At 39.2% G+C, this 22,950-nt stretch overlaps 1 protein-coding gene across 3 annotated transcripts in view; it reads right to left on the reverse strand.

Moving 5' to 3' along the window:
• Positions 1–4: 4 nt before the first annotated feature.
• Positions 5–22,950, reverse strand: part of ACTL6A (actin like 6A) — a 31,426-nt gene continuing 8,480 nt past the window's right edge. For all 3 annotated transcript variants that reach the window (XM_072618411.1, XM_072618412.1, XM_072618413.1), the window contains exons 2-14: positions 22,305–22,381; positions 20,424–20,598; positions 18,263–18,363; positions 16,928–17,025; positions 15,699–15,793; positions 15,289–15,395; positions 15,098–15,187; positions 10,984–11,045; positions 10,478–10,592; positions 10,247–10,327; positions 2,785–2,880; positions 1,612–1,698; positions 5–496 (exon numbers count right to left, since the gene is read on the reverse strand). In XM_072618411.1, the coding sequence (XP_072474512.1) occupies positions 416–496; positions 1,612–1,698; positions 2,785–2,880; positions 10,247–10,327; positions 10,478–10,592; positions 10,984–11,045; positions 15,098–15,187; positions 15,289–15,395; positions 15,699–15,793; positions 16,928–17,025; positions 18,263–18,363; positions 20,424–20,598; positions 22,305–22,381 (1,265 nt within the window). In that variant the 3' untranslated portion in view covers positions 5–415. The remainder of the gene's footprint in view (positions 497–1,611; positions 1,699–2,784; positions 2,881–10,246; positions 10,328–10,477; positions 10,593–10,983; positions 11,046–15,097; positions 15,188–15,288; positions 15,396–15,698; positions 15,794–16,927; positions 17,026–18,262; positions 18,364–20,423; positions 20,599–22,304; positions 22,382–22,950) is intronic.

Consider the following 22,950-nt stretch of genomic DNA (forward strand, 5'->3'; position numbering starts at 1 on the left):
GTTCTTTCTTATAGTGGATAGAAATCTTTATTATTTAGTTTTGCAAGTATGAGGTAAAGGTATAGGCAGTAGTTTTACTATTCAGTAAAAATCAATTCTACCAGTCATCTGAAAATCAGTATGCTAACCAGAGGGTTTTGAAAAGCAGTTTACTAAAAGGAAAATATTTAGAGAAAATAGATATTTATACAAAAATTATAAAATGCTTATAGGAGTTATTGCTTTACAAGGAAGGCAAAAACTCATTTTAAGTTATATGGCCAGTTAAAGGCTTTAAAATTTGTTAAATGGAAATCGAAGTATGCAAAAATGTATAAACATTCTACAAAAGACGTTCATTTTTGTTCCTGAGTATACTAAAGCTATGAAACATAAGGGATCATAGGGAAGGCCACAGTTTTTTTCAGAACTGGCTTCAAGGGCATTTCCTTTCTACACATTGTTTTCCTCCTTCTTCATACTCTTGTTTAGAAATCCACATCTGTTGAAAGGTACCCTGTGAAAGAAAGAAACGTGATAAGAACCCATCTGTTATCTGCTAATTTCTTTTATCAGACAGTTAATACTGTCTTTTAAACTAACTTGGGTTAACCACTAGCAAGGGAAATATGGGATAGGCCGTCAGGTAGAGGTAATCACCGACAGCCTACCCTTGCTTAAAGCTAGAGAGAGTTGTTAACTTCTTCCACAGGCCCACAGTTCTGTCATATTAATCAGGGATAAATACATAGTAAGTGAGGATGACCAGTGCCTTGGTTTCAACCAAGAGAAACAGCAGGTTGGTAAGATTATGCGATGAAATGTTTGTATTTCTATTTTATTGGTAATCTAGGATTAGATTACTAGAATTGAGAACTTTTTTTAATGTAATGACACATGAAATTGCTAATACCCTTACACAGAAAATTAAATGAATTTTTATAAATCAGAGAAGTCATAAAACAAAGCCAATGAGTAGGGCTTTTTTTTTTTTAAGATAAGATTTCAACCTCTAAAGAAGTAGAACTTAAGCAAGCAAAATATTTAAGTGTATTAAAGACTTAAGCGTTTGTATATAATTCTTCTAATAGACTCTTAGCAGGGATTGTGGGAACTCTGTCTTTTAAGGAATTGTCTTTAAAATCATCCTTTTACTAATTTTATATATTTTGTGTATTAAATTCCCTGTATACACTCTGAATCAAAGAGTCCTTTCTGGCTATTTTACTTGGCAAAGGACTTGAGTTGGTCAGAATTAATGGTAAACCAAAAGAAAACAAAACTACAAGTTACTGCTCTGAGGTCCACTACATGGCCAATAGTACACATTCACAGATTTCACTCAAATCAACATGTATAGGGTTCCATGATGTTACCTCAATGTTAACAAGCACCAGACCTGGAACTATCAAAGACATCTAGTCTATCTGACTTGTTTCGGAAAATGGAGCCAATCTGAAGAATCACCAGCAATACGAGGGATGGCCTTATATTTTGCTCCATGAGACTAGAGTTCTTATTCTGGGGCCTAAGACTGTATATACAGTTTTAACATTCTGTAAATGGTAGTTTTTTTAAAACAATCACTAAGAACTAATTCTTTTAAATATGCAAAGTATCTTATATACCAACCAGAGAGGCTAGAATTGAGCCACCAATCCACGAACTAAATCGCCGTTCCACCGTTGTGTTATTTGCAATCAACTTTAATCTCATGCTCTAAAAAGAAAAAGGGGGTATGAGGGTGGAGATAAACTTAGACCAAACAGATGGCACAACTCAGGGAATTTAACCCCCTAAGGAGAAAAGACCTCCACATAGCTCTGTTGAGACATTTTAACAGTGTATTTTCCCCATTGTTCACACATTGCCTACATGCTAACTTTTCAAGAGCAAAGGTTTAAGGAATTAGTAGGATTAATAGCCAGCCAACACTGGCTTCTGAATATTGCATGCATGCAATGAGGCATGTGGCAAGATTTTTTCATATATCTGATATGTAGATTTTGGAAGAATTAGCAAAAGAAAGAAGTGAGGCAAATACTTGCAGTAGTTCATTATAAGAATTAAATACCATCCTGAGACATTCCCTACACCCCCAAATTTGGAGATTATTTAAGCATTAGAAATTACAACTTCATTCAACTGTTCTGCTTTGGGCTCTATCTACAACTTAACTAAAGCTAATCTGAACAAGTTCCTGGGCTTTATAGTTTTCTTCATCTTTTGAGGCAATAAGATTAACTATTGTTTTGGGTTAATTGTTTTTAAATAAAAGGGGTTTTATCTTTAAGATTTCTTTATATTCCAATTGAATGTAATGATGCAAGTATGCTACAAATCAGTCTCTCAGTCCTCCCCTCCCCTATTGCCATTTAAGTAAAACTGATAAAATACAGCTAGCCTATGTGGCAAATAACACTCTTGTTCTTTACCGGTACTCTGCACTACTTTTAAGGATGCTTGCAATGTGACTACATGAAGGATCTATACTGTGTGTGCAATGTAGGTTCCAGCCTATACAGGATTCAGCACTTCACAGATAGTGCCTACTAAGGGAGAAGCTTCAGGCACATAAAGGTAAAGTACTTGGGGTCACACAGCTAGTTACTGTCAGAGACAGTCAGACCCAGCCCTTTATTATCCACGCTGCCTCTTGAGGGCCTAGAGGTACAAGTGAGATGTGACAGATAAAAGTATGACAACTGTTGTACAGAATGGTTAGTTACTACATGTAGTGCATCTAAACATAGTTCCTACAAAAAGCATATATTTGAACATATGGTTCAAAGCTAACCAACTTACCGGAGGTGTCTTCTGAGACAGCTCTCGATTCAATCTATCAGTGAAACTTTGTATCAGAGTATTTCCTCCTGCCACTATGACACTGCCATAAAGTCCCTAGGAGAAGGCAAGCAACAACATTAAAATCCTGATGGCAGAGCTGTAAACTGGTCCAAAATCTGGAAAATATTTTGGAACTGTCATAGAAAAGCAACTAAAAACTGCATACACCTTTGATTAAGAAACACCATTATTCTGACCCACAGCAAGGAGGGTCAAAACAGGGAAAATTTGTTTCTATATATGTAACAAAATACAGCATTTTTTTGTGGTAGCAAAAACTAGAAACAAAGGTACTCATCAACTGGAAAATAATTAAACAAATTGTGGAATAAAAATGTAATGAAACAGCACTGAAGTAAGAAATGACAGCTAACGCTTTAGACTTGTCCAGTCTGATGGACAAATACATGTGGATCCAAGAGAACATTACGTACACGTGCCACAATAATGTAAAGAAAAAAACACTGAAAGAGACCAGAATTCGGAATGAGGCAATAACCAGTATGGATTCCAGAGATCTGATGATGAAATAAATCTCCCTCTTCTCTCTGGAGACCGAGGCAGGACTAGTATATTGTTTTCTTCTGTTTAACTATATATTTTGTTACAAGGAGAAGATGGTCCTGGAGGATGGTACAGGTTTGGGGAAAGGCCACTGATGAAAATATAAAAAGTTGCAATAAAAGGCTTAAAAAAAAGTAACAGAGAATGGGGAAGTTACTACCCTGCAATCCACATCAGACACACAGATAGAAGCTCCCAATATTAAAGGAAATGGAAAGCCTGGGATGTTCTGCAGTTTGGTGCAAAGCAGTGCAACATTATCCATAAACAAGAGCATGTGAAGGACTTCACCATCTAAAAAGAAATTAAATCCTCTTTCATTCAGACTTCTTCCATAAGAGTTCTGGATTATCCTCAGCAAACGTATATCTTTGCTTGATTATCATGAATAATACAGAATGATATTGACTATAGGTGGATTTATCAAGGAATCTTATGATTCTAGATTTTGAGCTAGAAAAGACCTTCTAGGTCCCCTAGTCTAACCTTCACATTTTACAAATAAGGAAATAGGTCCAGGAGGATTAAGTAACTTGCTCAGAGTCCAAATCCAGCTGCCTTTCGCTATATCACTGTGCCCCAAGGGAGGCCCATAAAATGTATGCCCTACAACTTCCAACTGCTGGAGGCACAAGGCCCACCACTGATCTGCAGGATGTCTGGAGGCAAAACAGAGAGGCCTCCCTGGGCATCCTTAACATATATGTGAAGACTCTTTGTTGGAGAACATTTACAGCTATTTTGGTTCAACTATGCTTAATTCTTTCTGTCATCAATAACAGCCTGACCTTGTGTTCTCTGCCCCTTTTAGTCCATTTCATGACAATGTTGTCTGCTACTAAAAATCATTTGCAAAACTTGCCTATCCTCTTCTCATACATGACTAATCCTACTTGAAATTTATAAGAGAAATAGAAAGAAAAACCAGGCAGTCTAACACACATTTTTCAAAAAAACTGACAGATTCCCACAGCCTAAACTTCTACAAATCAAGTCAGTTTTAGGAGAGGTAAAGTGTGAAACAAAAATAATTCACTCCAAGCTAACTCATCTGTTTACTTGTTAAGACTTGTACAGAAATGAAAACAAGGAAGGTCACATGTTGGATACAAAAGTTCTGTAGGAGCAGGGTCCAAGGTGCCACAGGCTTCCACTGAGCTGAGGACAAAGGGAAGACCAAAGAAGGCACTAAACAGCTGGTCTCACCTGAGCAGAGTAAATCAGATGATCATATTATCTGCTTAACTCTGATAGCTTCTGTTTTCTCTTTCAAGAAGATCTCTGGATTGTAAAAGGTCAGCTCAAAAATGTCTGCTAGGGAGTCGATATTGGAAAGAAATCTAAAGCCAGTAACAGAGTCCCTGGCCGCACATGAGGAGCTGAGGCTACTTGGCCCATGGTCCTGAAAGAAGTGGTGGATGCAATAACAGCCATTGCAGGTGACCTTAGAAATATCATGGACAGATGCCACAGGACTAGAGAAAGTAAAGGGTTCTGATTTTTTTTTAATCGAAGGGGAAGGTAAAAGGAGGGTAAAGAGTGAGTGAATTCTGCGAACTCTAAATCAATAAGCTTGACTTCCATTTCTGATTACTCAATGAAAAGAAAGTGGTGATCACAAAGTGCACACTTCCCAACATGGCCCTCTTCTACCTTTCTAAACCTTGCCCACATTACTCTACCTACCACATACTGGGCAATCCAAGGATCCTCCCTGCTCTTCCTTTCACAAGACACTCCACTTCCAGACTCCAGGCATTTTCATTAGAATATTCTCCCTCGTATCCACCTCCTGGTTTCCATGATTTCCTTCAAGTCCTAGCTAAAAGGGGTTTATGGGATGAGGGAGGACTAGCACCTCTGATGTGAAGGCTTCTCATCCACCTTTCACCCAATTCTCACCTGTGGCTCCAAGAAGCTGCAGCATGCACAGCAGCCATACCCTGTAAATCATCTTGGTACACAGGCTAAACCAGGCTGAGGATAACTGATGGGCCTCAAACCTGTCAAAGTTATGGGAGTGCCTACTCCAAGCATGTGAAGAGTCCCCCAGTAGAATTCAAGGACGAAAACAATTTGATCAACAGCCACAAAGGTGACTGAAGCAGGTGCTGTGTAATGCTTAGAGCTTAGTGAGACATTGAGGATGCTTCCGAGGCCATGATCAGTGAGCCTGACTTCTGTCTTGCCACTGGACTTCCATGACTCTGGAAGAGTCCGCAACTTTGTGCAACTGCTTCGCTTTAATTCAATTCACGTACAAGCAAAGATATCCTGTGATGTCATTGGTCCTTTTTGAAAAGGAAGGGCAAAAAACAAATCTCATCTTTGACAGGAAGTCTTCCTTGATCCCTCTCACTTACATCATGCTGTATATATCTGGGGTGCACACAGTTATTTGCATGTTGTCTCCCCATTAAACTGTGAGCTCCTTGAGAGTAGGGATTGTTTTACCTTTCTATATCTCTAATGTGTAGCACAGTGTCTACCATATAGTAGGTGCTTAATAAATGCTTGTTGAATGACTTTCAGACTGACACAATGCCCTCAACTGCAGTCACTCTGGCTTTCCAGCTCCCTTCTGTGTGTCATCTTCCACTAGAAACTGTAAATTTCTTGAGGGCAGAGATTGTTGTTTTGCTTGTATTTGTATCCCCAGCACCTGCCTGGCATACTACCCTTAGCTCAGTGCCTGGCACACAGCAGGTATTTAATAAATGCTGACATTTATTAAATAAATGTTAAATTTATTAAACAAATGTTCAACAAGAACAGGTGACACCACACTTGTCTTCCATTTTTTTGGTCAGGGTCACTATCCTGGGAGAACTGGAACATATCAATAGATATCAAAAAATTTGTCTAGATTTCAGCAAAACATTTGACCAAGTCTCTCATGCTATTCTAAGTATGGTGGAGAGATGTGCCCTAGACAATAGTTCACTTACACACATTTAAAGTTGTTTGAATGACCAGTTCAAAATACAAAAAATAACAAGTTCTCTTTAAGATTCAGCACTCTTGCCATATGCAAAACTTTCAGACTCTCTTCTCGGGTGAAACATTTATGAAACATAGATGTGGGCCTTGAGTCATCCTGAGCCTTTGATCTACTCCACTTGCTAAATTTGAAACTTACTTTCTAACATACTTGTTGTCATCCTTCCCTGGATGGCATAGAAGTCAAAGCTAACCAAAGCAGATGCTTACATGGCTTGGAGAACTTTGTCATTTTCTTTACAAAATATCTGTCTCTGTGGCAAATGTTCATGCACAGGCTGCAATTATCTCCAGGATACTTATCAGGAGCACTTCAAGTCAAGATGACAAATGTTCTGTAAAAGGACATCTCTGATTTTCTTTAGCCACTCAATGAAAACTCCCATCAATTCTTTCATTTACCTCCGGAAAAGAACATGTAAGCCATCTCTCCATTTAGCTGTGATTTCCTTTTGCCTTCTGCTTTCTCTTCTATCCATGACCTCCTTAGCTCCCATGGCTTCAGTGAAGATGACTCCTGGGTCCACACTGGAGCCTTTATCTCTCTTCTAAGTTCCAGGACTGCATCACTAACTTGCTATGTTGGATGTTTCCACCTGGAAGTCCCATAGCCATCTCAAACTCACTATGTCCAATATAACATATGTATACAGGTATGGGGCTTCTGCATCATGTAACACAAGCCTCTGGCCTACTAAATTGATTAAATGCTGAACCCTGTTTTCCAACATACTTTCTCTCCCTCAACACATAAGTTAGTAATGACCAAAGTAGACACTACCATGGCTCAGCTGATTTTGTCCACTTCCCCCTAAATCTACCCTAGCTGTTGTGGATCCCACCATTCTTCCCATCACCCAGGTTTAAAACCTCAGGTCAAGCCTTACCTCTTCCTACTCCCTTACTCTCATATATCCACTCAACTGCCAATTTTATCTTCATGGCATTACTCCCTCTACCGCTCTGATTCAGGCTCTCATCAGCTCTTGCTTGCCTTATTACCGTAGCCGCCTAACTGATCTCTCTGTCCTTCATGTCTCTCCTCTCCAATTCGTTCTACACACAACTACCAAAATGATATATTTAGAGTATAGATCTGATCACAAGAGCTCAAAAAGCTCCAATGACTCCTCTTTCTTCTAGGGAAAAATACAAACTTCTACTTGGCATTTAAATCCCTTCCCAGCATAGCTCCAGTTTACCTTTCTGGGTTTATTATACATTACTCCCTTTCACAAACTTTTATATTCCAGTCAAGACCTATTTGCTATCCTTATACATAACCTTCCATCTTTTGTCTCCTTAATCTCCACACAGGCTGCTTCCCATACTGGGAATGCCCTCCTTCCTCACCTCCACCTTTTAGAATCCTGAGCTCCTTTCCTGACTCAGAGCAAGTGCCACCTCCTACTCAATGTCTTTTCTGATTCCTCATCTGTACACGTTTGTAGATCTGACCAAGGCCTCTGACACTGTTAGTTATGAGGGGTTATGGAAAATTATGTCAAAATTTGATTGCCTGGAGAAGTTCATCAGTATTGCACGTCAATTTCATGATGGCATGCTGGCCTGGGTTCTGGGTAGTGGACAATGCTCTCATGCCTTTCTAGTCACCAATGGAGTGAAACAGGGCTGTGTGCTTGCTCCCATGCTTTTAGCATGATTTTTTCAGCCATGATGTCAAATGCTTTCAATGAGGATGAACACAGCATCAAGGTCAACTACCATACTGATGGTTCTTCAATTTGAAAAGGCTACAGCCAAGATCAAAGTGGAAAAAGTGCTGGTGCATGATTTTCTGTTTGCAGATGATTGTGCACTCAACACAGTCTCTGAAGCTGAGATGCAACAAAGTATGGATCAATTCTCTGCTGCCTGTGCTAATTTTAGCCTAATAATTAACCCCAAGATAACACAGGTCCTCCATCAGCCACCACCACACCATCCATACATGGAACCATCAGTTACAACAAATGGAGAAATTTTGAATGCTGTGGATAAGTTTGCTTACCTTGATAGTGTACTTTCCAGGGAAGTACATATTAACAATGAGGTTGATACACACATTGCCAGAGCTAGCTTAAGTGTTTGGAAGGCTCCAAAGAAAAGTTCGGGAGAGAAGAGGTACTAGACTGACTACCAAACTGAAGGTCTACAGAGCTACTGTGCTGACCTCATTGTTATATGCTTGTGAAACATGAACAGTCTACCAGCACCATGCCAGGAATCTGAATGACTTCCATTTGAACTGTTTTAGAAAGATTCTGAGGATCACCTGGCAGGATAAGGTACCAGATATTGAGATCCTTGCTTGAGCTGAACTGCCAAGCATTCAAACTATGCTCCAGAGAGAGCAACTCCGATGGGCTGGCCATGTTGTTCAAATGCAAAATGTATGCTTGCCAAAAAGACTATTTTATGGAGAACTCACATGGGGCAGGTGATCACACGGTGGTCAGAAGAAGCGACGCAAGGATACTCTCAAGGTCTCTCTCAAGAACTTTGGATTTGATTATGGGACATGGGAGATACTGGCACAGGACCACTCAGCATGACATGCCCACATCAGAAAGGGTGCTGTGCTCTATGAGCAAAGCAGAATTGAGACAGCACAAAGGAAATGTAGAATGTGCAGATTTGGGATATCCACCCCAAATATTCACACAGACTATCTGTGCCCAACCTGTGGTAGAGCACTCCGAGCTTGTATTGGTCTGATCAGCCACAGTGGGACACACTGAAACTTCACTTTACCATGATGTCATTTTGGTCTTCTTTGAAAACAAAGGGTGACAACAACCAACCAACCAACCAACCCCATCCCCACAATTACTTTGTATACACAGCACCTATTTAGTTGTATCCATGTTGTTTTCCCCAGCAGAATGTAAGCTCTTGTGTGGGCAAGTTTTCCCTTTAAATGCCCAGTGCCTACTACAAAGAAGGGACTTAATAAATGCTCCCTGGTTTACTGATCCCAAGAATGACCATAATTATGTGGTTCAGTTCTTCCAAAAGAATATCAGTTTACTGGTCACCTGATAGAGACCTCAGGTCAACAGTTAAGTCAATACCTCAAGTCACCTTGTTTGCCTCAGTTGCTCATCTGTGAAATGAGCTGGAGAAAGAAATGGCAAATCACTGCACTATCTTTGCCAAGAAAACCTCAAATGGGGTCACAAAGAGTATGACAAGACTGAAATGACCGAACAACCACATCAGGTGGTCTAAAGACAGTGATGTTCTTAGCACTCTCTGTCTCCACTGCTGTCACTTCCCCACTACCACTTGATAAGAGGAAGGAGGCCTCATAGGACTGATAACTACTTTTTCTTTTGGATTCAAAATTTATCATGATAACTTAGTAGCCAACCGATATAGGTCACTGGTCTCTCTACACTGTTGCCAGGACCATAATCAAAGCTTTTCTAGCATGGCAAAACTTGCCAATGCTTGCAACTCTACCGGGCTAGCCTTTGAGAACCCAGGATCACACCTCCATATTATGATGAGGCACCACAGTAGGACTTTGTGGAGATTGAGATAGAACTTAAGTTTAGCACAGGGTCTGACTCACTGTAGGCCTTGACAAATGTTTCTTCAATTGAATTGATTTGAACATAGTACTATACTGACTCTGAGATAAACAACACAAAATCTAAGACATGAAGATCAAAATCTAAATGAGTCTGCAGAACATTTATTTGTCTTATGCACCACAGCTCAGGTTAAAACAAAACTGTAAACAGAATTATCAAATACAGAAATCATCACTGTAAATTGTACATATGTCAATTATATACTTTAAAATATCTAGTGAAGAGGTAGATATACAAGGAAAAGCTAACACACTTACTGGTCTGATGTCAATGTCACACATCCCAACGCTTGTGGTTACAACATGACTGACTCCCAACATTGTGTTACCTGATAACCCCTGAAACAAAAGAGTAGTCATCGGTCAACACCCCATACTTTAATAAAGTACATCAAAAGCTGTTTCATCTCAGGCTTTACAACTCTATGAAGGAGAAGAACCAAACTGGCAGCACTATACAAAAAGATTCCATGCCATCTCCATAGTTACCTTCACATTAGATGGGTCAAATAAGCCTTCGGGAATCTTAAGTCGCTCAGCACCAAAGTCACAGTTGTAACCATTGGGAAATTCATAGTGAACTGTTGGCATCTGTGCAGCCACTCTGAGGAAAGAAATTGAGGAAAATTTAAAAAGATGGAAAAGTAGTAGAGAAACTACTGAAAATGCTTAAGGACAAGAAGAAAACTAGTAGTACAATAAATTCAAGGAAGCTTTAAGAAAATATAATATTCAGCAGTATTAAATAACGATGTATTCAATGGTTTTGAACTGGTACATTTTAATTCATAATTAAAGTCAAACATAAGCTACAATTTACTTAAAAAACAAAATCAATTCTCTCCTATCCCACTTCTAAAATCACAAATATATTTATAGCTAAGAGATATAAAACAAATAGTCAAGTGAATCACCAAACAAATACGGCCTCTAAAAGATGAGTGTGAAAGTTCAAGTTAAGTCACAAGATTTACAGACAGAAAAAGAGAACATACTGTTCATCATAAGTTGAATCTGAAACTTGGAGCACAGAAGCTTGAAAATCTTGAATCACACACTAGGGGAAAAAAATTGAAAACTGTTAAGATTTCTTAAAAACAAATTTTTACTTTCATTTATTTAATCATATTATTTGACAGAAACTGTCATTGTGTGACACAAGACCTAATGCCTACGATGGGTAGATTTCAAGGCATAAAATTACCTTTAAGCACTACAAATGCCATAAAAATATAAAATCTTTAAGAATATGTATCAAATAGAGTAGGTATCATATATGTGTTGAATAAAGAATTCCTTCTGAAAGAATCAATATTTCAGCAAACATGAAGTGCCTAACATGCACGAAACACTGTATTGGATACTGAAAAATATGTTTAGGAAACTTAAAAGTTATTTAGCTAAGACTTGAACAGAACTCTTATGGAACACTGAAATTCTCAGAATCTTACTGTGGACATAACCTCCGAGGTCATTTAGTCCAACTTTTACCTATCCAGGAATCTCTCCTGCTCATTTCAGGCAGGCAGGCAGTCATCCAACCCCTCACCTCCCAGAAAACTCCACCAATCATCCCATTCCATGTTTGACAGCTGCTTCCTTATAAAGAGTTAAAATCAGTTCACTTTAACTTCCACCACTGAATGGCTCATAGGTCTGCCCTCCAGGACAAAGCAAAATAACAAATCCAGTCCCTCTTCCCCACTGTGGAAGCCAGCAATCCTATTTCCCTTAAGGCTCCTTTGCTTCAGATTGACATCCTCAATCCTTTCAACAGATCTTCTTCTGGGACAGATTCTAGGCCACTGGCTTCCTCCCTCTGGTCACTCTCTAACATATCAACGTCCTTCCTAACATATCTAACCCAGAAACGAACATACAATGTGGGTAGGGTAGAGGACAGATAACTATGCCCTCCATCATTCTGGCTGCTGTGCCTCTCAAAGCAACATTATCTTTCTTGGTTGCAAAGCCACACTCACACTCAGCATGCCACCCACTAAAATCCTCTGTCCTTATGGGAAAATAGCAGAAAGCAGAGAAACAGCAAAGCTCCAGGAAGAGCAATGAAAAGAGAAGACCTAGTTTTACTTTCCTCCTCCCCTGAAGAAAGAAAACCTGCTACAATTATTAGTTTTTTCCCCCTGGGTTTACTATTTAAAACAAACTATCTCTTCCAGGTTAGGGAATTCAAATATATTAATATAGGATCTTCCTCTCTAAGAAGTCCTTTCCTCTTCTGATATGTACCAGTTCATTACCCACACGTATCAGGGGAGTAAAGAGCCTTTCTGATCCAGACAATTTTATTGATAAACTGAGCAGGTAAGGCTGCCAGCAGTAGGCCAAACCCCAATCAAATCACTGCCATAAACTATAGTGGCACAAAAAAAATAAGAAGTCTACTTTTTTTTCTGCCTAGGAAGTAAACTTTTGTAAGAAAAAAGAATAGCCCGGGAGTTACTTATTTGAATACATATGTCACACATTTCATAAATACATGTTTTAGTCCTAGTTCCTTTGACTTCTGGAATGTCCTATTCCATGCCCTTCGATCCCTTAATGTAGAAGCTGCTAGATCTTGTGTTATCCTGATTGTATTTCCACAGTACTTGAATTGTTTCTTTCTAGCTGCTTGCAATATTTTCTCCTTGACCTGGGAACTCTGGAATTTGGCCACAATGTTCCTAGGAGTTTCTCTTTTTGGATCTCTTTCCGGTGGTGATTGGTGGATTCTTTCAATATTTATTTTGCCCTCCTTGATAATTTCATGAAAGATGATGTCTAAGCTCTTTTTTTGATCATGGCTTTCAGGTAGTCCCATAATTTTTAAATTGTCTCTCCTGGATCTATTTTCCAGGTCAGTTGTTTTTCCAATGAGATATTTCACATTATCTTCCATTTTTTCATTCTTTTGGTTTTGTTTTGTGATTTCTTGGTTTCTCATAAAGTCATTGGCCTCCATCTGTTCCATTCTAATTTTGAAAGAACTATTTTCTTCAGTGAGCTTTTGAACCTCCTTTTCCATTTGACTAATTCTGCTTTTGAAAGCATTCTTCTCCTCATTGGCTTTTTGAACCTCTTTTGCCAATTGAGTTAGCCTATTTTTCAAGGTGTTATTTTCTTCAGCATTTTTTTGGGTCTCCTTTAGCAGGGTGTTTACTTGTTTTTCATGCTTTGCTTGCATGGCTACATTTCTCTTCCCAGTTTTTCCTCCACCTCTCTAACTTGATTTTCAAAATCCTTTTTGAGCTCTTCCATGGCCTGAGCCCATTGGGTGGGCTGGGATACAGAAGCCTTGACTTCTGTGTCTTTCCCTGATGGTAAGCATTGTTCTTCCTCATCAGAAAGGAAGGGAGGAAATACCTGTTGACCAAGAAAGTAACCTTCCATAGTCTTATTTTTTTTCCCTTTTCTGGGCATTTTCCCAGCCAGTGGCTTGACTTCTGAATATTCTCTTCACACCCACTTCGCTTCCAGATCCGCCCAACCAGCAGTTGGGGTCTGAGATTCAAATGCTGCTTTCCACCCTCAGGGCTTCCATGGGGGCAGGGCTGCTATTCAGTGTGAGATTAAGTTCAGGTGCTCAGGTGGAAGCAGGGCCACCACACAGGGCGCAGTTCCCTCAGGGGGTTTATGCAGAGACCTTTGACAATGGATCTGGGCTCCTGCCTGCATGGGGAGCCCCGGTTTGCTCCCGCCTCCGAGGGGGCCTGAGTTATGGAGGCACCCCCCTTCCCTCTCGGCAAGCCGAGAAGACCCTCTCACCAACCTTTGGGGCCTGTGGGTGGAGGGACCCCTGCGGCCACTAGAGATTCGGTCCCTGAAGCCTGCTCAGATCTGCTCCTCTCTGCTCCTCTCGGTGCTGCGCGGCCAAGGCAGGGCTGGGCTTGGCTCTGGATCCCCAGCGCAACGGAGGTTTTCAGGGCTCTCTGGAACAGAAATCTCGTCTGCTCCGTTGTTCTCTCGCTTCTGCTGCTCCAGAATTTGTTGGGAGTTCTTTTTTACAGATATTTTATGGGCTGTGGGTTCGGAGCTAGCATATGTGTGTCCTTCTACTCTGCCATCTTGGCTCCGCCCCCCCATAAATACATGTGATCTCACACTTTACTAAGTTTTCATGTCAGCACAGAAGGTGAAACCTTCCATAGATGGCCAATAAATGCCTTCTTTGGGTTCTCAAAGAAGAAGCCTTGGTGATGTCATTATCTAATTATCTTTCTAGGAATTAATACCCCAGGAAATCTTTATATCTTTATCTCTAATTCTAAGATTTAAAAAAAAAGAGGGCACATCTCTGGCATGATCCAAACTTTTCATAGTTGCATGCTTACATTCATACCAGCTTACTCAAGAACTCTGTATATGACTCAGTCAGTTAGGCACATGCTAGGTGAGGGACCCTGAGTCCTGGATTTCCCCATCTGTGAAACATGGGAACTGTATTAGATAGCTCTTAAGGTCTCTCCCAGGCCTTGATTGTAATGTTACTCTACCTGTACCTGCTCACTTGAACTTCTAGCACACACAGACAAGACAACCAGGCAGGATTGGAGATGCTGCCAGGGGCCAGTGAACAGAATGAAGCTAACCAATCCACAGTGAACCATGACTCTGCTTGATAAATATCCTAGAAATACAATCATTCTTCACCATTTGATCCTGCCTCCCAAAAGAAAAATGAGGTTATAACTCATGAGACCCAGAACAAATCACTATTCTTTTGTAAGCTATCTACTTGGCAAAAATCAAATACACCCAAATAAGTTAATCCACTTTATGTATAAAATGTTACTAAAGAGATGAAACACCCAGATGTCAGGAAAATAATCCAGCATCTACTATCTGCCAGGCATTCTAGATACAAAGACAGCTGCTGCCTTCAAGAACCCTACAGTCCAGTACAGGAGTATGTGTAAAAGATATTCAAAATAACTAGAAGGATTTTTTTTAGGGGAGGAGAATTACTAGAAATTCAGGGGGTCAGGAGTACCCACCCAATCTCAGAGCAGTAATAGCTACAACACCACACATTTTAACAGCATGTTTCCCACATCCCACTAAAGAAACACTACAGCCAGTGATCACATGAGAAGAGCAACCACTTACATTACACATGTAATTGTGCCATGACCTCGTAACCTGTGGCAGCTTTTCTTTTCTCTTCCAATTTGCTGGGGATCCTTCACGAACGGCCTCCTGAGGTAGCAAAAGGAATGGAATCAGCTCAAAGATTTAAACCTGGGAGGGTGGCAGGAGAAATGGCAAAAGCATCCCTAGCCAATCCGACTATCACTTACCTTTGATGCAATCATGTATGGAGGGATCAGTTCTACATTCATTTCTTGGAACAGTTCTCTGCACTGCATGGTAATAAAGTCTCCTGCGAGAGGTGATTTCACAATGCCTGTAGGAAAAGGAGAATGCCCAAGGGCCATTACTTCCTAATCAAGTTTCCTGGCACTGAGGAGGAAGATAACACCAGCCCCGCAGGTCACCAAGCCCCAAATGAAACACACTAGTAAACCCACAAGCTCTCAATTTCTGAGAACATCAGCTTTAACTGTACGGCATTCCAAAGAACAACTTTTATAAAACTGTAAGACCAAAAGGCATTTTTTTCCTTGAAAATTTCTAAGATAGTTCCTAACGATTTTTGCTTTTAAATAAATCATGCGTGTACATGGCCATGTTATTCCAGGACATTTACCTTGCTGAAGGACGTATCCATCATGGACTGGAATGGCAGTAGTATGAGTGGCCCCACTATCCAAAATTAACCCTGTGGAACGACCGTTAGCAAATCTAGGTTTAAAGAGTTAAGGAGATGACTTCAAGATACCTAAAAATCCTGTTCAATGTGACAAAAGCCTCTTTAAATACCAATGCTTATGAAGTTGGTTTTTTAATGAAACTGAGAGTAGTTTCTTGTTGACAAATGACACTCTTCATGTACTCCATAGGTAACTTGTGTTTACATGTCTCTATGCTCAAAGTGTGAGCTCCCTGAAGGCAGAGACTGTTTCTGCCTTCCTCTGTATCGACAGCAATTAGCATTAAGAACTGGCACACTGTACACGTTTACTAAATGCTTGTTTCACTGTCCCAAAAGCCCACTTTAAACAGTGAAGGTAATATACATGAAGTCCTTTCTAAATTAGGACATGCTAGTGAGTGTAAGAAGTTATCATCATCTGCCACCATCTGCACTATTTTCACTCATTACGGTCCAAAGTCAGGAATGCCCTCCTCTCCACCTGGACAGTCCTACCAGCTCATCCTTCAAGATACAGGCAAAATACCATCACCTCCTCTATAAAGCCTGAAGTCATTCCTTACTGCTTTTAACCAAAAACAATCAACCTGTGCAGTTCAAAATTAATCATAAATTTCTCATTTTTTTGTCCTAAATTTTTCATATATTTGTCTCCTTAGCTAGACTAGTGAGAACAGGGACATATTTCATTTATCTCCATATCCTCTACAGAGCCAAGCAGAATGCTTTGTGTACAATTAGTATTCATTCAGTAAGTGTTTCACTGAATTCCTTAAATATATTTATAGCCAACTCCAAATTTTCTGTGGTAAAAGAAAACAAAAAACTATAGCTAACAAAATATAGAGAATCTAAGAAAGTTTGTATTTCATTACTACAACCCCCATCAATGAACCTTTTGCCAGCACGGCAGCTAACAAACAGCCAAAGTAACTAATTTGAACTCAGACTTTCTTTTTTTTTCTTCTCACCTACTAGGACAGCAATGCTGATGACAAGAAAAAAATGCCAAAAAGGCAGAAAGAGATGAGAGCATGACAATCTGCAAACTGCATTAACAAACCTGTGAATACGAAAGAGCTGATTAATGCCTCAATTCCAGCAGTGTTACTTTTAATGAACACTGAAAAAAAAACCCACAAGTACCAATCTTTTAAGGATACGCTGTCAGAACTGCAGTTTTACAAAGGAAGAATGCAGGGATGTTGTAGTGTTCAAACATCAACTCTGTCAGTTTCTCTCTTTTTGCTCTGGTATTCCACTTGGGGGTTGGGTGAGAAAAAGGGAAGGAAGAAGAAAAAAATGATACTTAAGTGTGACTATTTAGTTCATAATTTAAACATGGTAATCTCAAGGCTCACTAACATAGAAGCAAAGTAATCAACATCCAAGATTTATATAATCAAATATCATTGCTGGCTTGGCAAAGAAAGCTTATCATAAAACTAGGTTTCAATTTACGTATCTCTTGCTATGAGTTCTTAAAAATAAAAATAGATCTTCCAAGTAAAAGGAAATGAAATCAGACTTCTTACAGACATTTTTAAAAAGGTACTCAAAGTGATTCAAAATATCCAGTCACTGAACCCTAAAATAAGCAACCAAAAGTTGTCGGTCTTCTTTTACTTGTGTAGCAATCATCAAAATAAAAAGAAATCACAGAAAACTATTTTCACAACATATAATCACTGTTTTTGCTAATTCCTCCATTCAATGAACTATGTTATTCTCCACATCAGATAATCTCAATTTCTGGTTCAACATATGATTTCTCATCAAAGTGACAATCAACAGACTTTGGGATATAAAGGAAATTAATACACTAAAATGTGAAAGAAGTACACAAAATGAATCCAATGTTAATGGAATCTTTGGAGGAAAAAAATGGAGATTCCTGCCAAATTGAAATAAGTGAACTAAATATACAGGTGGGATAACTTCAAGTCATTTCCAAAAATAGTATCCCTATATTGAGATTTCACTGAATGACTCCAAATTCATCATATTCTAAACTGCTATTAAAACAGATTAAACTTATACTTCTTTGTTTTCAATGAAACTGGCTATCATTTCTGTAAGATGTTACACAAAGCTCCAAATTACCTTTTCACTGTTACATGTATTGTTTTCTCTTTCTTTCAGATCTAGAGTTTAATGGAAACAAACAAATCTCAAAATGTATATTATTTCATTATTTAGTTAATGCCACGTTTAATTTGGCATTTTGCTAAAAATAAAGGCACCTTCTTTAAATTCCAATTGAAATCATCTTTTCTTTAAAAATTAAGTGCCCCTCTTTAGAAAGTTCAACAAACTTAAAGTTGCTAACAAAAACGGGAAGAATGTGAATATCTATATTAAGTTCCTACCTTTAAAGCACCAATTGAGACGCCGTCTCAAATCTAAACCAAAGAAAGGTAAACCTCCTCACATGTTTTTGAGACTAAGAAAACAACTGTTAAAGAGAAATCGAGAACAGAAGCTCTGCCTTAGCTCACCGGTGCTTCTGACATTAGGACAGGGTGCAAGCTGGCTTCTGATTTGACATGCATCTTATAAGTGTGATCCAAAATGGCTTGGAAGCTGTCCCAGTCTTCAACTGCAATGACAAAGTTAACAGCTTAAAGACAAATATGCCAAATATTACAAAATACAATCCAACAACTTCTCTACCAAACCCAGAAGACCTCAAAAGCAATTCACAAACACTCTCACTTCATAGTAAAACACTTAAAAAGATTTCATTTTCCAGAAAGTCTTTCCTTTGATCCCTCCACCCTTTGTAAGAAAACATCTCCAGGATGGAAAAGCACAACATAGCTCAAAAAACGCCTGAGGGGTCTGGGGTTTCCCACAATTAAAGGTCTTTACTGGACCCCATGTACCAAGTAGCCCTGAAGACAAGTCTAACTTAGAGGCACCACAGTGAAGAGGTAAGAGCAGCAGAAGTCCAGGTTTACACTCTTCCTCTAATGATCACTCTGGGTGAAGTGAATTTCACTCTCTTCATGCAAAATTAGAATAATTATGCTCGCAGTGCTAACCTCACGAAGGGACTATGATCATTCAATCACATGCTAACAAAGTGCTTTTACTATGAGCTAAACAGAGGTGTCAAACCTTGAGTGCTGCCTGAACCAGATTAAAACATTACTGGGAAATGTTTAACAAAATAAACAAAAATACAACACAGATAATGTTAATTTATGGATTTCTAAGTCAATATGTGACCCTCAGGGTCCTTTTTTATTTGAGTTTTACACTACTAGGCTAAAGCATTAATTATTACTAACTGTAGCCAACTGCCAAATATCTATCAAGTGCCTAATCTGTAGCAAACACTATTCAAATGTGGGGAAAGAATAAGGCATAATCCCTCAAGGACCTTACAATCAAGCTATGAAGACAAAATAAACCAAGAGGAAAGAATTAGAGAACAGTGACAAGTATGCAGAACCACAGAAGTCTACAATTAGAAGGGATGCCAGAGGGCACCTCTTATTTTGCCAATAAGAAAACTGAGACCAATGGAATAAAATGACTCATTCTCAGCCACAAGATGAAGTGGCAAAGCTGGCACCTAAATCCAGATGTCTTGGTCCCCATGAGCCCTTCCTGGCTGGACAATACTGATATGGTCTTGAGAACCTTTTAGAAAGATGAAGAACCAAAAAAACCCCCAAAAAGCAGAACAGAAGAACACTACCTCCAAGGCTACCACACGGCAGCAAAGGCCTGATTAACTGGAAGGACCAACGTCCTGGAGAACATACGCTCCCTTGCTCTCAGCAGAGAGGCTGAGACTTATAAATGCAGAATTCTGGGTATGATGTAAGATGGGGCTGCTCTATCAGTAACTTTTGCTGAACTACTCCTGAGAGTATGTGTACAAGGAAATTACCATAGTGGGAAAAAGATGTATAAAAAGGAAATATGTTAAAAAAGGAAATATGTAGGAAAGCCGAAAATGCTATGGAGATTGGAGGTTTCCTGCCAGAGTCCTAGTGCCTATTCCTAGCAGAGAAAAGGAAAGAGAACCTTCCAAGGGGGTATGAAGTAAAGGAGAAGCTGGAGCTAACATGTACAGGCACGAAAAAGCTCACTGGGTAAAATCAGGTGGCTGGCTTTGCCCTAGGGGAGATGACAACTGCTGCAGGAAGGATTTATGACATTTCACTTTATCCAGCTAGGTACTAGGAGATGTGACAGCCTCAGCATCTCACATATGCTATCAGCAGTGAATGAGTTTCAGGACCTGGTTTTGATTTCTTTATACCCTTGTAATTTTGTCTCTGTTCCTCAGTATTCCCATCAGTAAAATGAAAGCAAGAGTATTAAACCAAACCCCCTAACCAAATCTGCAGAGGCATCCTCAATATTCTGTGCGAACCCTGCCACTAGAATTCCTTCCCCTCCTATATTTTAACATGTTATACTTTGTTTTTAACAGAGGGAAATTTGTGTGATTTGATTTTTCAAGCATAAGTAAAAAGAAACCTGGACCTACTAAGGAAAAAAGGCAGTTGGTTTTCTTCACAAATCCAGGGCAACTAGCAAAGTAATATTTTTTTTTTTTACTAAGAAGAAAAACTATTTTGCATCCAAAAGATATGCCAATAGTATACTGGCCATTATTTCCAAGGGAAAAAAGTAGCTTACTCATTCCATTTTTTAAAGGTGATATTGCCTCCATATTCTCCCTTGGAACACGCAACGCATTGGTATCTATGTAGTATGTGGGACCTCCTGGTTTGCCTTTATCCCCATCGATCTCCATCAATGTGCTCCCATCATCCCTTTCAAGTACCACCCCAATAGCAGTGGGAAAATCAACCTGCAATAGAAGAAACAAGAAAAGGTGACAAGTTATAACAATATCTTCCTTCCATAACTCATACCATAACCATGGGTGTCTTATCCCACCTCCTCCCACCCCCCCCAAATTCTGCCCTGCCTTCTTCTACAGGCATACTCTTTTAGATTCCATGGTTTCAAGTATAAGCTCTAAGCAGATGACACCCAAAGCTATATATATCCAGCCCCAGCAGCTCTCCTGAGCTCCGGTCCACTACCAACTACATAGTACCAAAGGTATCTCAAAATTCCACATGTTCAAAACTCTTTCCTCTTTCTGCTGAAGGCATCACTGTTCTCCTTAGGTTCACAAACTTTACGGCATCATTGACTCTTTCCTCTACCTCATTCCCCTTTACGCAATTAGGCAGAAAAGGGAAATGAATTCCATCTTCTGGATTCCTCTCATATCCATCCTCTTCTTTCTATTCACACAACCACCACCCTAGTTCAGAACCTCATCCTCTCTGACTCAAAGTCCTCCCTTTCCCTAATCCAGCCTTCACCTGGCTGCCAAACTGATCTAATTTTGTCACTGTACTGCTCAAGAAGCTCCAGAAATTCTCTTTTGCCTCTAGGACCAAATGCAAATTCCTCTACTTGGCATATAAAGGCTTATTTACAGTACACACTACTTTCCTTCATGGGAAGAGTGCTAGATTCAGAATCAGGAGAGATGCAGCTTCATATTCTTCCTCCAATGATTGCGAGCTATGTGACCATGGGCAAACATTTTTTAAACTCTCTGAATCTCAGTTTCCTCGTCTGTAAAATTAGAACAATGCCTATAGTGTTTACCTCACAGGGTCACTGTAGTCACTGAATTATGTTAGCAACGTGCTATATAAACCCTAAACTGATATGATATATAAATGTCAGCTATTATTAAGGTTAACTGAAGCAGAGGTGTCAAACTCCCAATTAACATGTCAATGGGAAATGCTTAACAAAATAAACAAAATACAACACAACACAAATAATGTTATAATTTTTGGGTTTCTAAGTGAATATGGGGGGGGGGAGCGTGTGGGGCGGGGCGGGGTGGGGCTTTCAATCTTAATTTTATACTACTCAGCTAAAGTAGCTGCTATCACTTCACTGTAGCCAATTGCCAAGTATCTCTCAAGTATCTAACAGGCAGCAAACACTATGCAAACAGGTCAGGCTTCAACAATTCCTCATGAGCTCTGTTTGGGCCAAACTGGCCTACCTGAAGTTTCCTGTACACAATCCTCTTTATCCCATCTCCACACCTATGTAGTGGCTATTCCAGTGGTTGGAATGCACTCTCCCTGCCACCTTGTCACTTAGATTCTTCAAATCCCAATTCAAGGTTCAGCCCAATTGTTGCCTCCTACACAAGGCCTGTCCTGATCCCCACAGTTTCCACTGCTCTCCCTGAGAAGCTACTTTTAGATTATTTATCTGTGTACATGCTGTTTTCTCCCAGCAGAATGTAAGCTTCTTAAGGACAAGGGCTGTTTCATCTTTGTCTTTTGATTCTCAGCACCTGGCACAAAGCCGGGGCATATAGTAGCATTGATAAATTCTTGCTGAACGAAGTAGTTTTCTTTTGAACCATATAGCCCTGTTTCTATACTGCTCCACATAAAAACTTCCTGAATTTATTTAAAGCTACACAGTGATATTTTTATGCATATCCCACAACCCAACATTTGTATTTACCTTTGGGCAGTCCTCACCAGCATAGCCAGCTCTCACTGTATAGGAGCCAATGTCAAAAACAAGAGCCCCAACTTCATCTACAAGGATGAAAAGAAAGATTATAAGTAGGTAGCCAGTAAACACTATCATTTCAATATTAAAGAGTTAAAATACACTCTGTTTAAATAATATAAAGTAAAACTTGGAATTAAAAACAAAGTATTACATTATTAGTAGCATGAATGTGGAACTCTAAATTAAACAAAAAATGGATTTATTTTAACACCTGAAGTCAAACAAAGAATTAAGCTCTCCTGGGTCCTACTTTTATGCATCATGTGAAAAAATGGCAGTCCTGCAAAGACTTTTGACAAAAAGGGCAAGAAGTATCCAAAGTGGAAGTACTCCATATAAAGTAGAATTAAAATATTCCAAATATAGTTTTACAAACACACACACAGAATGCCTTGTGAAAAATAATGAAAATGAAATTATTTTAAATTGAATCTATTATACAGACTGATATAGATGAGTTTTGTTTTGGAAACTTTATACTTAAAACCCATAAGTGAAAACTTCCAAATATATTTTTAAAATATATCCTAATCATAATTATATATTAACAGATAACTAATTTGGTTATCCAAAAATAGCTATTCATAATAAT

The sequence above is a fragment of the Notamacropus eugenii genome, chromosome 6 (assembly GCF_028372415.1).
Source record: "Notamacropus eugenii isolate mMacEug1 chromosome 6, mMacEug1.pri_v2, whole genome shotgun sequence".
Classification (NCBI taxonomy): domain Eukaryota; kingdom Metazoa; phylum Chordata; class Mammalia; order Diprotodontia; family Macropodidae; genus Notamacropus; species Notamacropus eugenii.